A 14,594-nucleotide genomic window follows, 5' to 3' on the forward strand; every position below is an offset into this window, starting at 1 on the left:
TTAAATTCCAGTGAAATATATTTATGTTTGTGGTTGTAATGTGACAAAATATGGAAAAGTTCAAGGGGTATGAATACTTTTGCAAACCACTGTATGTGAGCAAAGTAATTGCCCCTGTGTGTGGTGTTTACACTATAGTTACAGTTGTTGAAGTCTGGATTGCTGCAATGTGTCGGTACATTTCTAGACAGCCACACATCAGGAATAAGAAAGCTAGACTACAGAAGTATGATTTTATGATGGTCACGTGCCATTATCACAAAGTTAATAATGTTAAATCAGAGCCATGACATACTAAGATTAGATGTCCTGAGGTGAAACTGAGCAGACATGTTTCAAATTGATGCATGATAGATAGTGTTTCATGACTAGTTCTCGTTTCACGGCCTGTTTGGATCTTTTTGGGGTAACAATACATCGAGCTGCGGATCGACTTGCAGCGCTGTTTGTTGACCCTGAACGCAGAAGATAATTGTGAAAAAAAAATGGACTCCAGATTCATGTCAGCGCTTGGGATGAAGAAGTTTGTCACGCACATTAATCCTCTACATGCAACACTTCTCTGAAAACGTTAAAGTATGTGCACGTCTATGAAAAAAAGTGTGTGTGTGCTCAGAAAGCGCACCGAGGGAAATCAGAAAGCACCCGGCAGCCCTAAAACTCCTCAGAATGAGGCCTCATAATTACACTTTTACACATCGACGCACCCTGACACACACACACACACACACTTGTAATTACAGTCTGTATCACAATTCCATTAATTCTTGTAGGGCCTTTAGGCGATTTTCCATCATTTATGTGGTCACGGTTTCTACTATGAAGGCTTTTGTAGGAACATGAGGTCACAGCGGGTGACTTTGTATTGTTCGCCTGTTAGGTCATGAGTTCAATTCCCAGCTGGCCCAGTGGCTCGCTTCTGTTCCTGCAAGTCAGAGAGTCCCTTCATTCAGATTTTGCCACCCCTGATGGGTCCTGTTGTTTAACTGATTGAGAACATGATGGGAATAATGAATCTAAACAGAGAGAGACACACAGAGAGAAAGGCTCCTAAAGGAAAACACCTATAAATGAGTATCCAAGCAAGTAATTGAATGGCCTTTGGCTTGGTTAAATAAGAATCACTGTTCTTTGTAATAAACATGTTAAGTTGTTTTATTAGCACAAAGGATTTTATGAGCAAAAAACGCCGTTCAGAGTTGTTACAAATCAGTTCCAGGTGATCACAAGAGGTCAGCTCTGACAGCTCCCTTCACATTTGGTGGTAAATGATGTACCCCAAAATGTTTGGTTGTCCATTACCTCCTGCCCTGTCCAACAGGTGATGATGTTTTAGTAAATATTTCAATAAATTTGGAAATCTAGACTGGGCTGCAGTAGCTCAGTGGTGAGTGCTCTGGCTTTGTAATTAAAGTAAAAATGCAGCATATTTACTTCAGACTGTTGTCCTGAGATTGACACAGCATGCCACAGCGACCACAGTGCGTCTCAAATGTTCAGAAAAAACCTTCCCAATACTGCTTCCTGGAATCCAGTTTAAGACAATCTGGGCAAAACAGACATTTCTATTGAGAAGGATTTTAATAAATATTTCAATAAATTTATGTCAGGAAATTCGGAATATTCTCAAGGATCACAAGCTGTGTTTCCATTGACCATAAAAATGTGCAAATTAGAATTTCAAAAACAAATTTGCTTAATGGAAGCACGTCAATTTTGAAGAAACTTACGGTTTTCGACAAAACGTTTTTGTGTTAGAATATGGTGGGGGGGTTTTTCAGCCATATCGAAATTTTCAATGGAAACACTTTTTTAGCATCACTGGAGTCACATGATGAACAACTGGATGTTTCTACTGGCGAAAAAGATGACGAAGAAGAAGACAACAGGAAGTAAAAGTAGTTAAATCACCGAAGTAAAAGAAAATGGTAAAATCACAGACTACGTTTCCCAAAAACGCTGCATATGTAGCCACTCCCAAGTATAAGGGGCTCGTCGCTCGAAAGCCTCGATGAAAGACGCCGACGTCTCCTCTGATGGCTGATGATGAGCGCTAGTGTCGTGTTAGCAATATGCTATGTGTTTACATCCACTGCCGCCATGTTTGTAATGACTTCTCGTGAGAACAAGCGTATTCACGTGTGACTTTAATAGCATTTCTTACTTAATGGAAACACCACATTTTGCAAAGCTGTGTTTTCGACATTAACAGAATATTGACAAGGTTTTGCACACAGTTGCAATGAAACGCAGCTACTGTTTAACTGAACTTTGTTGGGTCATGTTAGCTTAGTTGGAGGTCCTACAGCTTTGATAAAACCAAACTTATGTGTGGTCCAGGAAAACCTCCGAAAGTGGCCCAAGGGAACAACTAAGAGCTGTTTGTAACGACAGATCTGATCAACCTAAAATATTCTGTAAAAAAAGCATTGTTTTCTTCATCTTAGATTTACAGCAGTGTATCCTCATGGCAGCAGGACAGAGAAGGAAACGGAGATGTCAAAAGGAACGACAGAGAGCAGGAAAGAGAAAAAAGTGAAGCGATGGAGAAAGGCAGAAGCCCAGCTGTGTTTTTCCAGCAGAGAGCTCAGCTGAGATGACTGAGAGCGGCAGACATGACACTCTGTCAGATAGACAGAGATATGAAGTCTGAATGTCAAGAGACAAAAAGAGTGCTTCTGGTCATGTGCACTTGCATTCAATTTCCTTTTATCTGTATTTGTGTGAGGAAATCATTTTCTGCGCGTGTGTGTGTGTGTTTTGTGTGCATGTCGCGGGGAAGTGCAGTGGCTCCGGGGTGTAAGGATGGAGAAACTGTCAGTGTGTGAGAGAAAGCATTGTGTCTGATTGTGTGTGTTTGTGCGCTGAGGGGTGACTGAGTGTGTTTATCTTGTGTGTGTAGGGATTAGAGATGTTTCCCTGTGTGTGGTAGAGACTAGAACGTGAGAAGAGGATTCCTCTCCACGTAGTTACATCTTTGATGTATCACACRCTTTGTGCCCTTAGACGGTGTGCAGGAGTGTGTGAGTAAACTGAGCTCGTTCCTTCCTTTGTTAGCCCGCATACGCTCTGTGGAATCAACGAAGAAACATTTGATTTTTTTGTCATATTAGCCCACGTAAAGTCACATATTAGCCCCCATCTTTTACGTTTCTGATGTGTGTGTGAAAATCCACTTTGACCTCACTTTCATATTTAACTCACAAAGATTATTATCTGTGTTTTCATGCCAAGCATGGAAAGAAAGCAAACATCTCCATTTCCCAAAACGCGGAGCTACTTCATAACGGGTCGTGTTTATACTTTCAAATCTTTCAAATTCGGAACATAAATGATCTGAGAATTTTTGGTTCATAAGAAAACAGCGACAACGGACAAAAAAAACAACCAAATACCTAAAACACATACAATATAAATGGCAGAAGTATTACCCGTGTCTTGAAGAGCTCTTGGAATATTAAAGGATGTGTGCAAAACTGTGAACTTAAAAATCTTTTAGCTGAAAAAATGTCAACAAGTAAAGAAACTAAAATGAAAATAAAGATTTTGTTTCATATTATTTCCAGCAATACACAGCTTGCATGATAAAAAAACTCTATAGATCTGTAATCCTTCACAGTCTGTCCGTTTTGTTCACTTAGATCAAAGTCTTAACAGGAAGTTATACTTTCAAAATAAAATCAGAATTTCACAATCATGTCAACATAAACTCTTGTTTACGTTACTGCTAATAATATAAAATATGAACTTTTATAATCTTTATCTATGGCTCTAACAATAACAGAGCACTTGAGAAAATATTTGAGAACCCTGAAACAAATAAAACCTTTTTCATACATACACGTCGCAAACTGAGGTGTCCRAAAACGGAAACTTTATCATTTTGAATAGTTTTTTTTTTATTCATCTATCTATTTTCTTAACCTGCCTTCTGTTAAAGGTTGCAGGGAGCAGATGTCTGTCAGATCACTGAACAGGAGATGAGGTACACCTTGGGCAGGTTGTCAGTCCAACACRGAATCACACCAAGACAAACGAAACATGAGACAGATTCTTACAATAACTCTCACTTAGTGATAATGTCTAGCACAGGTGCAGAAAAAAAAAACGATCCTGGTTTCAAACTTGTAACCTTTTTGCTGTGAAGTGACAGCTCTATCTACTGTCTGTCATTCCACCCTGGTTTGAAAACTTGGCTGCAAAAYTGGAGGCGAGGAACTCCGTCATCCTGGGGCAGCTCAGAGTAGAGCCAGAGTCAGGTAAGGTGATTTGATTAGAAAGGGCGCTTCTACCAAAATACAAACAATTTGCTGCTTAAAAAAATCTTTTAATGGGAAGAAACTTGAATTAGAAATGAACTTCCAAGGTTAAACACTGATCTGGACAAATGTTGGTAGATGGTTTTTAAYTGGAGCTAACAGGGTTGAACTTTAGAAAGGAGTGTTTGTGAGTCCTCCAACAAATGATTCAGCCCCGTGACTCAGCAACGTCTTTCCATACCTACCATATCCTGTGTTGCAGCTCAGACTCCCTCCTGCTCAGGATAATTGTCTGACAATTTAAAAKGTCTGCTGTTTTCCACCCACAGGTTTTTCATGCCAATGGTGACGCCACCGAAGTGGTTCTCAATCGGATCCCGCAGCCGGTTCTGGCTCGCTTCGTACGGATCCGGCCTCAGGCGTGGAAGAACGGCATCGCTCTGCGGTTCGAACTTTACGGCTGCCAGATAACAGGTAAGATGATTTTTATCACTCGCCACYATGAAAGACTRGACATCCTTTAATAATCTGTCTGTRGATGTGTCCAAAGTCAGGGGACGGGTCCTGCAAGGGCAGAATTTGTTGACCCCTTACGTCACAGTGCCGCACCAGAGGCTGTCTATATTCAAAGATTTTTATTTATTTAGGGATGACAGATCTCTTTTTCAAGGGAGGGTGGGGGAAACCGGAGTACCTGGAGAAAACCCACACAAGCACAAGGAGAACATGCAAACTTCACACAGAAAGACCCAAGGTCCGAATTGGGGATCAAACCCAGGACCTTCTTGCTGCGAGGCGTTTGTGCTAACCACTGAGCCATTGTGCTGCCGATGTGGCTGACGATTTGAGGAACGGGTCCAATGAATCCTTCTCGGCTCACCATATCCCATAATGCATTGCAGGCCGACCAGAGGTGTTTTTCCTTCTCCTAATGGCGGACAAAGCGAGAAAAAGGAGTACAGTTTTAAAAAAAAACTGGTGGTACATAAATTAAAAGTTTCAAGCGGTTGTGTTAATGCTATTTGTTTGACATGTGTTTTTTTAATTCTTGACAGAAATCAAACAAGCTGGTATAGCAAAACAAACATGTATGTATGGCAGGTCCTTTAGTTCTTTAAATATTGCCTTCAAGCTAATTTTGTTGTTTTGTGATATTTATAATACTAATATATTGATATTTTTGCTATTTTCTATCTGTTTGCGCCTCTGTTTAGTGGGGTAGACAGAGTAGGCCGGGTCCTTCAAAGAACCCAGATCCTGAATTTGGACCACCYGCTTCAGATGTTATCATCCATGAAATGGACCTTATTAGGCATTATCAGTCCCCTAAAATGGCTTCAGAATGTCCCGCCAGTGCCGGTTAGCAGGTTCCCCCTCCCATATAGAATGGCTTCCAATTGTCAGCTGGTTAGTATGAGGCATAAAGCCACTATCTGGTTAATATGAGGCATAAAACCACTATCTGGTTAATATGAAGCATAAAGCCACTATCTGGTTAATATGAGGCATAAAGCCACTATCTGGTTAATATGAGGCATAAAACCACCATCTGGTTAATATGAGGCATAAAACCACTATCTGGTAAACATGGGGCATAAAAAATCTGGTTAATATGAGGCTTAAAGCCACCAAGGTTAACCTTAGAGCAGATGACATGGTTAGCACTAACCTCCGACGAACATACAGTAAGTATATTGTGGCCTCTCAATAGGGCAATGGGTAGAGTGTTGAGTGGGAGACCAGGGTTCGAGTCAGACATGGACGCCAAAAATTTATTACAATATGTTTTGGTTATTTACACATTCATTGTCATTAATATATTAATGCACTAGGGGGCACTGTTGGGATAGTCTGAAGCCTAGAAGGCACAGTATGGACCCTCTGAAGCCATTGTATGGGACTGATAATGGCTAATAACGTTCATTTCATGGACTGATAACATCAGAATCCCCTTATTTGGACACAGCCAGTGTGCGTTCATTAGTCAGACACTGTACTAAAATTTGTTGTGGTAGTAGTTTTGAGTCTTCCCCATTACACACTCCAAGCACTGACAGATTGAGTAAGATTTCTTGTTTAACTTMGGCACATAAGGTAGTGGTTCTCATGCTTTACTTCATTTTGAATTATCACTGAATGTATATTTTGTCAATCTACCTGTGGGATTCCATTTTGACGATTCTTTTTTTTTTTAAATGCTGGGTCGGAGAGTGGGGTCAAAGCAAAAATAACTTCCCAGAAATCCTTTCTAAAGAAAAATCTGCTTCCTCTGTATATATTTATAAAATCTAATGATAATTCTTTGTACTTTGATCTGTTTCTCCCTTTCACACAACACACCCACTCTTGTGCACTCACACTCTTGCCCTCGCTCTTTCATATACATATCCCCTCTTTCTCTGACTCCCACTCGCAGAACACACACACACACACACACACACAGAGATGCACAAAGAGACACACTTGGTCCTAATAGAATAATACTAGAGTGTCATGTGTGGGTGATAACATCAGAGAGTAACAGGCTCTCAGCTTTCATCCGCAGCCCTGGCAAACAAACACAATTTCAACCAGCATAATCAGCTCAATACTATAAATAGATAAAACTTAATTATACAGTCTGTGTTTGTGTGTGGAGGAACAGTAAAAGAAAGGGGATTTGAATCCATTTGACTGGGTTTATGTGTGTGTCTAAGCCTCACTGTATCATTATTAGGTTAGGGCCTCTCCCTGCTACCAGAAAGCGACCATCATGGAGAGGGACAGAAATGCTCCTTTTTTTTTTTTTTTTTACAGGAGGGCTATTTCAGCACCCACACAAATCATAATCACACAAAAACAATACGCCAGACRAGGAGAGAGGAATAAATCAGCTGTCCTGCCCAAACTCGTGTCCACCAGTCCTATTTTTCTGTTTTGCTTTAACACCTGAAATTGCATTATATATCACCTTACTTTCCTCGTCACCCTCAGCTCTGAGAACACGTTCAGCAAACTTTTTTTTTTCTCTCATGTCTGTGTTCCGTTTCTGGCACTTCACAATTTCCATTATGGAGGTGAGGAAAACAGCAACTTTACATGCAACGTCTTGACATGTTCCTTCTCGTTCAGCTTTGTCAGGAGAAGTGAGGGAGTTTTACAGTTTTTTTAAGTAAACAAAGGGAAATAGTTTGTGCTGCTACATTGAATGTAAAGCCTAGCATTCCTCCTGCTTTCATTTTAGATGAGCACGTGTGTTGAGGAAGACTAAACGTTACCTCACAGCTGTAATAAAGTGAAAGTTACGATAATTTCTGTTTACAAATGGTCACCCTCTTGAATGGCATTGCCTCTAAAATGCAATTAATGGGGACCTTCACTCAGGCTATACACGTGACTAAATCCGCTCGACACTGATGCATGTACAAACTCTCGTAGCAGTTGCATTGAATTCAATGGAGCTTTGCCGGTCTAGCTGTGTTTAAACTTAAATAAACTTGGGAAAACAGCATCAAACTCCACCGCAAGGACCACAAAACATTGAGCTATGGTTCTTATATCACATTACTCAGGATACAACCCTCATCTCCACATGGAAGGAGTATTTTTGATCACTTTTCCCAAGCTAAGATGCTAATTAACTGCTGGATTTGAGTGACAGGATGAGCTGATTTTGACCAGAAAAAAGTTCAACCAAGGACTTAACGTGTGCTCCAAACATTTTATCGCAGGTAAAAGACCAATACTGGACCATTCGGCCCTATCCCTGCACTTTCTGTTAATAAGCAGGTACAGGTTTTCTMTAGCCAACTGCTAGCTTTACTCCTAGCATCGATACTAGCCTCATACAGCGATCTACTGCCATCAGTGACAATATTATACTTACTCAAATTTTAAACATCATTAAGTTTCATTAAGCGGTAAAAATACACACAGACGCACCAAAAGACAATAGATGCAACAAGATAAGCTAWAAGAAATCGGTAAAAACATCAACCTTTTTAACAATTCTGCTCGCTTTCCAAGTCTGTCGAAGACCTCAGCCCTCCAGACAACCTTTCAAACGAAATTTCTCGTGATTCCTGATGTCGGATGTGTCGAAATTTGCTCCAGGAACGTCTTTTTCTGTTACGGTAGTAAGACAAGCTGCATTTCTATTGACCATGAAAATGCGCAACTTAGAATTTCGAAATTAAACTTGTTCAATGAAAACACGTCAATTTCGAAAAAAAATTACGTTTTTCGACTAAATGTTTTTGGGCTAAGAAGAGGTGGTTTTTCGGCCGTATCAATTGGTGTTTTTTGCAAAACTGCAATGGAAACACTTTTTTCACATCACAGGAGTCACGTGATCAACAACCGGTTGTTTCTACTGGCGAAAAAGATGACGACGAAAACGACAACAGGAAGTAAAAGTAGTARTAATATCACAGAAGWAGTAAAATAAAGTAKTAAACTCACYGACTWCAATTTCCCAAAAACACAGCATACGTAGCCGCTCCCAAGTAGGGGCTTGTCTCTGGAAAGCCTCGATAAAAGACRCCGACGTCTCCTCTGATGATGAGCGCTAGTGTCGCGTTAGCAATATGCTATGTGTTTACATSCATTGCCACCATGTTTGTAATGACTTATCGCAAGAAAAATCGTATTCAGGCATGACTTCAATAGCATTTCTTACTTAACAGAAACACCGCAGTTGCAAAACTGTGTTTTTTCAACATTAACAGAATATCGACAAAGTTTTGCACACCTTTGCAATGGAAACGCAGCTACTGACACTCCATAGAATCCACTCCGTCTGWCCGATCTTTTGTGCGAGTAGCAGATAATGTATGCAAAAATGTGTGATGTCATGAGTGAAAGTCCCCATTGCAGATACTGTACATCCATTGATTACTCTCTGAGTTATCATTGGAACACAGACACAAATAAAAACAATTTCTTCCTTCGCCTTCGGTGGCATGTAATAAATGTGATTTCTTTTTAAAAAACACTTTTATAGCCAAACATATCTGCTAATTTCCATGCAGTGTCTTTTTTTGTCTTTCCTGTGCATAGACATGCAGAAAAGCCCACACTGTAACACACCACCACAGTGTGGCATTGCCCTACACAGGCCTATAAAGGCAGAAATAAAGCAGTCAGTCAGTGACATGTCATTAACTTAAATCACACTTTTATGCCTCCTGCACTGCCTTCCTCTCACTTCCTGCCCATCTTTCTTCGACGTCTCTGTTTTTTCTCCTCCCTCGTTCTGCTATCCCCTCTGTCCTTCTTTCCCCTTCACTGACAGCTTCCATTCCCATGTCTCTCCAGCCCCTCTTTCATTTTCTTCCCTCCATCGCCTTCCTTAAATCTTCCTGCGCTCACTCAACAGCAGCAGCAGCTTTTTCCTCACCTTAATCCTGTTTTATTTTAACACCCCTAGCTCTTTATCAATCACTTAATATTATCACCCACCACCCAAGGCGAAGGCGCCATGATAACGTTTTTGCTCGAGTGTGTTTGTTTGCTCTGTCCTCATATATCACTGAATGGATTTTAATCAAAGTAATTGTTGCATGTTCCTTTACAGTTGATTAAGCTTTGGAGCTAACCAAGATGGCCGCCACAGCAATCTTTTCAAACACAAAAACAGGAATAAGTCAGTCACTTCTACAGCTATTAAGTTCAAATTTGGTATGGTTGTAGCTGAAGGTTACTCACATCACATACTCCATCTGCTGCACGTTGTGCAAGATTTTAGCTTAAAACTTTAGCAACAATTGTTGGAGCAAACTATATCAACAGCCTCTTTTAATCAATTATTCAGAAGCTGCTCATGAGGTGAACTTCTAACTGATGTTCTTATGAAGTAATTTGGATTTTCAGGACTTTTATTACATCTCTCACCAGGGGCGGTTCTAGGGGTGGGGCATTGGCCCCTACTGAAATTTGATTGGCCCCCTGAAGTGCCCCTGTCTTGTCACTCATCTCTTTGCCCAAGAGTGATGATGCTGGATGCAGTTCCATGTCTAAACACTAGAGGTGCTAATGAGCGAAATAGAAAAGTCTACTGTGAATCAAGCTGACTGAAGTATTTTTCTTTTCTTAAAATTTGAAAAATCCTGTAGAAAAAGTATTTTAACTCACAAATGTTGGCTGGATTATCTCAAATGTGTGTTTGAGAGTATTTTCTCTATGTACTGTAAAATGCATGTAAAACTGGTAAGGAGAATTGACAGTGCAAGCTGTTTTAAAATTATTTTACAAGTGTTTAAATGCGTGACTGGTAAAATATAAACACCATACCAAAACCAGCAATTTGTGTGCAAGGATGCTAAATAAATACTTGGCCCCTCTATGAATAGTGTGGCCCCTTGATGGCCCCTTACTCAGAAAAATCCTACATCCACCACTGTCTCTCACCAGGTTTATGTGATGTGTGTGTGTGCAGCCATCCAGGCGTGTTTGTGCCGGCTCCTTTGGCGTGTTTTACAGCTGCTGTGGGAGCTGGTTATCAGGGAAAGCTCAGCTGGATCGTGCGCTCGCCCGTGTGTGGGTGAAATACAAGAACATCCGAGAGAAAATGTGTGTGTGTGACTTTGAATATTTTGCAAGTGCACGTATCGCTTTGTGTGAGTGAGTAAGTTTAAGAGCTCTCATGCTGGTGTGTTATATCTGATTGTTTCTGCTGAGAGCAAAAGAGTCGGTGTTCTCGTCGACTCCCACCGCTCTCCTGGATTAAAAGGCCCCCGCTGGAGAGCTGCAGTCAAAGCAAAAATAAAGCAGTACAATTACATCTGTTCGGAATCCTGACCGCTGATCATTTTCCGTGTATCTTATAGAGCTGGAGGGAGCTCGCAGAGTCCGCTGTTGTTTGTTGCCGATGCATTATTTACCATATCGAGGCACCGTTGCGGGCTTCGCAGCATTAAACATTCATCTCCGCAAAGACCTGAAGAATGTCACCATCAATCACCGTCACCCCTCGCTGTCAGCCCTCTCCCTCTCCTTCCATCATTCTTTTACCTTTCTATTCACTCGCTGATTTTTCAGTTCATCTCCCTGCTTGACCTTTTGTTTATCTCTTTTGTGCCTTTTTTCTTCTTAAGCTCTTTTTATCGCCCTCCACAAAAAGCTAATTTGGAGACTACAGGTTTTTTTTCACCAAGTCTAAGTGTGTGGTCTTGTTCACCTGTAACATTTGCACAAAAAAATCCCATGAACCACTGTAACCATATTTTAGTAAAACCTACTTTTATCTACAGCTGCCTAGCTTTAGGAGGTAGCCCCATTCAAGATGGCCGCCACAGCTAAGCAGCCTTAGCAAACACAAAAATGACTCTTTTCTAGATCTAAAACTCAAATCTGGCATGAGAGTTTTTTTTCCTCACACCCGAATATTTATCAAAACTCATTCATCAATGTAATAAACAACATTTCTTTGATCTGACACGTGTTTTTTTTTTCAGTCCGTTGATTCGTTTGGGAGATATCTGACTCAGTTCCCCCTGCAGATAAACACTCACCCACCCAGCTCCTCCTCCTTTTGCTTGGCTAAAGTTAATATGTCAGATTTGCTGCAGAAGGATAGAAAACCATTAATGAAAGTAGGTGAAGATAAACAGCTCGGCGAAGCTCCAGAGTGTAACACATCCGTTGTTGTAATAGTCGAGATCAAACAAAAACTGACTCTAAATTATTCCAGACCTGAGAGTTTCGTTTGGCAGGAAGAGTTCTCATTAAATAGTTAAAGACAATGGCATATTTTGGCTTCTTATCATATGGGTCAAAATCACTTGAAGTTGTGTCATAAAGCACAGCTTACCTTATTTTTTTATTTAATTTGTCAGTAAAAATCTTAAATTTCATGAGAAATGTCTCATTGTTGGAAACATAAAAAACAAAGAAATGTTTTCAGTGTGAGTTACTGTGGAAACACAACTCGGAGGAGGCATTTATAGGATTGTTTTAAGAGAAAACAAAGGGTTTTGGCAGACTTATTAAGTAATTTGATACATAAAGCTGACAAAACAGCAGCGCAAAATAAAAAAAATCTAAACAACACGACCTTAGAGTGCAACTATAATGGATGTTTTAATCCTACACAGTTCTTAAAACGGATGAACTTTATAACTTTATATGTGTAAATCTTGGCTTTAATATAAAAGCAACAAGTTTATTTTGTGAACTAAAGTGTGGCTTATTTTGCAGCCGATCAAACTTGACTTTGTCTAATTCTGATTGATTTTTTTTTAACCCTGATGATGTTGAAGCAGAAATAAATAAATACGAGCTTTGCTGCTTGTAAGCCAACAAAAAAAACCAGATTTTTCCCACCAGCGTTGGATGAAAAATATCAAAATGTTTATTTCAGACTTCCTCAAATTCCCATACATAGTACTATATTTGTTCTCTCCATTCTTTTCAGATGCCCCCTGCTCGGAGCTTCAAGGCATGTTGTCTGGTCTGCTTCCGGACTCCCAGATCTCTGCGTCCTCCATGAGGGACATCCACGGCTCCATGGGGGCAGCCAGGCTGGTGGCCAGCAAGTCGGGCTGGTATCCTAATCCAACACAGCCCATAGCAGGAGAGGAGTGGCTACAAGTATGTAACTACACCTTAAAGGGCCAGTATTTAAATACATTACAACAGGGATATTCAACTAAATGGCTTCGGGGGCCACAGTTAATGCAGACCAACGGAACAGGGATGAAACATCCAGCAATTAAAGTCATTATGTAAATAAACCAAGTATTACAAAGACCTGTTACCTTTGAAATAGTTCATTTTGCTGCATTTAGTCATGGATATGACATACTGAACCCTATGCAATAAATGTAATGATAGTAAAACTATATCAAAAACAAAAATAACACATTCTGCCTCCTATTTAACACAAATAATATTTGATACCTCTGACTTGCCAACTTTTAAACCAATTTTATTTTCACTTTCGTAGTTTTATCTTCAACTACTTGTAGTTTTAACTGTCTTAGCTAGTCATAGCAATGATTTTTACCAGCTTCTAGCCAAGATTCTGACATTTCTGTAGACACAAACATGTCTATGTTTAATTAAAAGAACATAAAGTAATTAAAGTAGAAAACATTGGGTTTGGGCTTAAGAGATGAATGAACTAATTGGCGGGCCGCACTTTGGTCACTCGCGGGCCAGACGTGGCCCATGGGCCGCCAGTTGAATAGCCCTAAACCACAGCAATTTATGCAAAATTAGAGGATTTTTCAGGGTCTCAGTTTCACTATTTTAAGTCTTAAATAGCTTTTTCTACTTTGCAGGTGGATCTCGGCACGCCTAAGATGATCCGTGGCATAATTACCCAGGGTGCAAGAGGCTTGGAGGGCAGCCCCAGCGCCGAGAACCGAGCATTTGTCAGGAAGTACAAACTAGCGCACAGCTTGAACGGCAAAGACTGGAACTATATTATGGACAGCAAGACTGGGTTTGCAAAGGTAAACAACACACACATGCAAAATTAGCAAAATTAATCCCACACACACACACATTTGATAAAACAGTCATTTCACTCACATTTCTTGTTCTCAACCAGTCCTCATTGATATCCAAACGACTCCCCTCGCCTTCTCTTTTTTCTTTCTCATTTATTTTATTTCTGCATCAGCTCTGAAAATAATTAGTTTTAATCACCTTCCTTCTCCAGTTTCTGCCTCTGCTTATGTCTTTTTTTTTCCTGAACCCTTTCTGTCTCTCTTTCACTTGTGCGCTCATCCTCTGTCTCTCATGGGTGTTAATTAAAAATGTCTTTTCTGCATCACTACTCAACACTGTTGGCAGTCTGGTGCACCGTGAGACAGGGCACTTCATTCTCCTTTCTGAGACTGCCTTAAAACGCTTTAATAGTACTACTGAGTGTCAGGATTTTCCTCCCGATGTGAAAAATCCTGTTCTCTCTTATCTGCCTGTCTTTGTAAATGAGCATCCTGGGAAAATCATCAAAGTTTTAAAAAAAATTAAAAGAACACACAAAAAAACAGAAGATACAGTCATTCATGAAACCAACAGCAATCCTACATTGTTTGTAATAAAGTCTTTTTTTTTCTTTTTTTGCCTGAGGCTGCTGAGCTTTAAAGTTTATTTGAAAAAAGAAAGGGAACACACTTGTTATTTTTTATGACTCATGTCATACATGCTGGGCTCTCCCTTAGAGATAGGGTGAGAAGCTCAGTCATCCGGGAGGGACTCAGAGTAGAGCCGCTGCTCCTCCACGTCGAGAGGAGCCAGTTGAGGTGGCTCGGGCATCTGGTAAGGATGCCTCCTGGACCCCTCCCTGGTTAGGTGTTTCGGGCACATCCCACCGGGAGGAGGCCCCGAGGAAGACCCAGGACACGCTGG

The 14,594-nt window shown here is 40.5% G+C and overlaps 1 protein-coding gene across 1 annotated transcript in view; it reads left to right on the plus strand.

Annotated features, from left to right (window-relative positions):
- The window catches only part of LOC106526995 (neuropilin-2), a gene marked incomplete in the record, with an annotated part of 146,560 nt that overhangs the window by 77,166 nt on the left and 54,800 nt on the right, over positions 1 to 14,594 (plus strand). Inside the window, 3 exon segments of the mRNA XM_014021745.1 lie at positions 4,589 to 4,733; positions 12,652 to 12,827; positions 13,520 to 13,693. Of these exon segments, the coding sequence (XP_013877199.1) occupies positions 4,589 to 4,733; positions 12,652 to 12,827; positions 13,520 to 13,693 (495 nt within the window).

The sequence above is a fragment of the Austrofundulus limnaeus genome, unplaced genomic scaffold (assembly GCF_001266775.1).
Source record: "Austrofundulus limnaeus strain Quisiro unplaced genomic scaffold, Austrofundulus_limnaeus-1.0 Scaffold303, whole genome shotgun sequence".
Taxonomy (NCBI): Eukaryota; Metazoa; Chordata; class Actinopteri; order Cyprinodontiformes; family Rivulidae; genus Austrofundulus; species Austrofundulus limnaeus.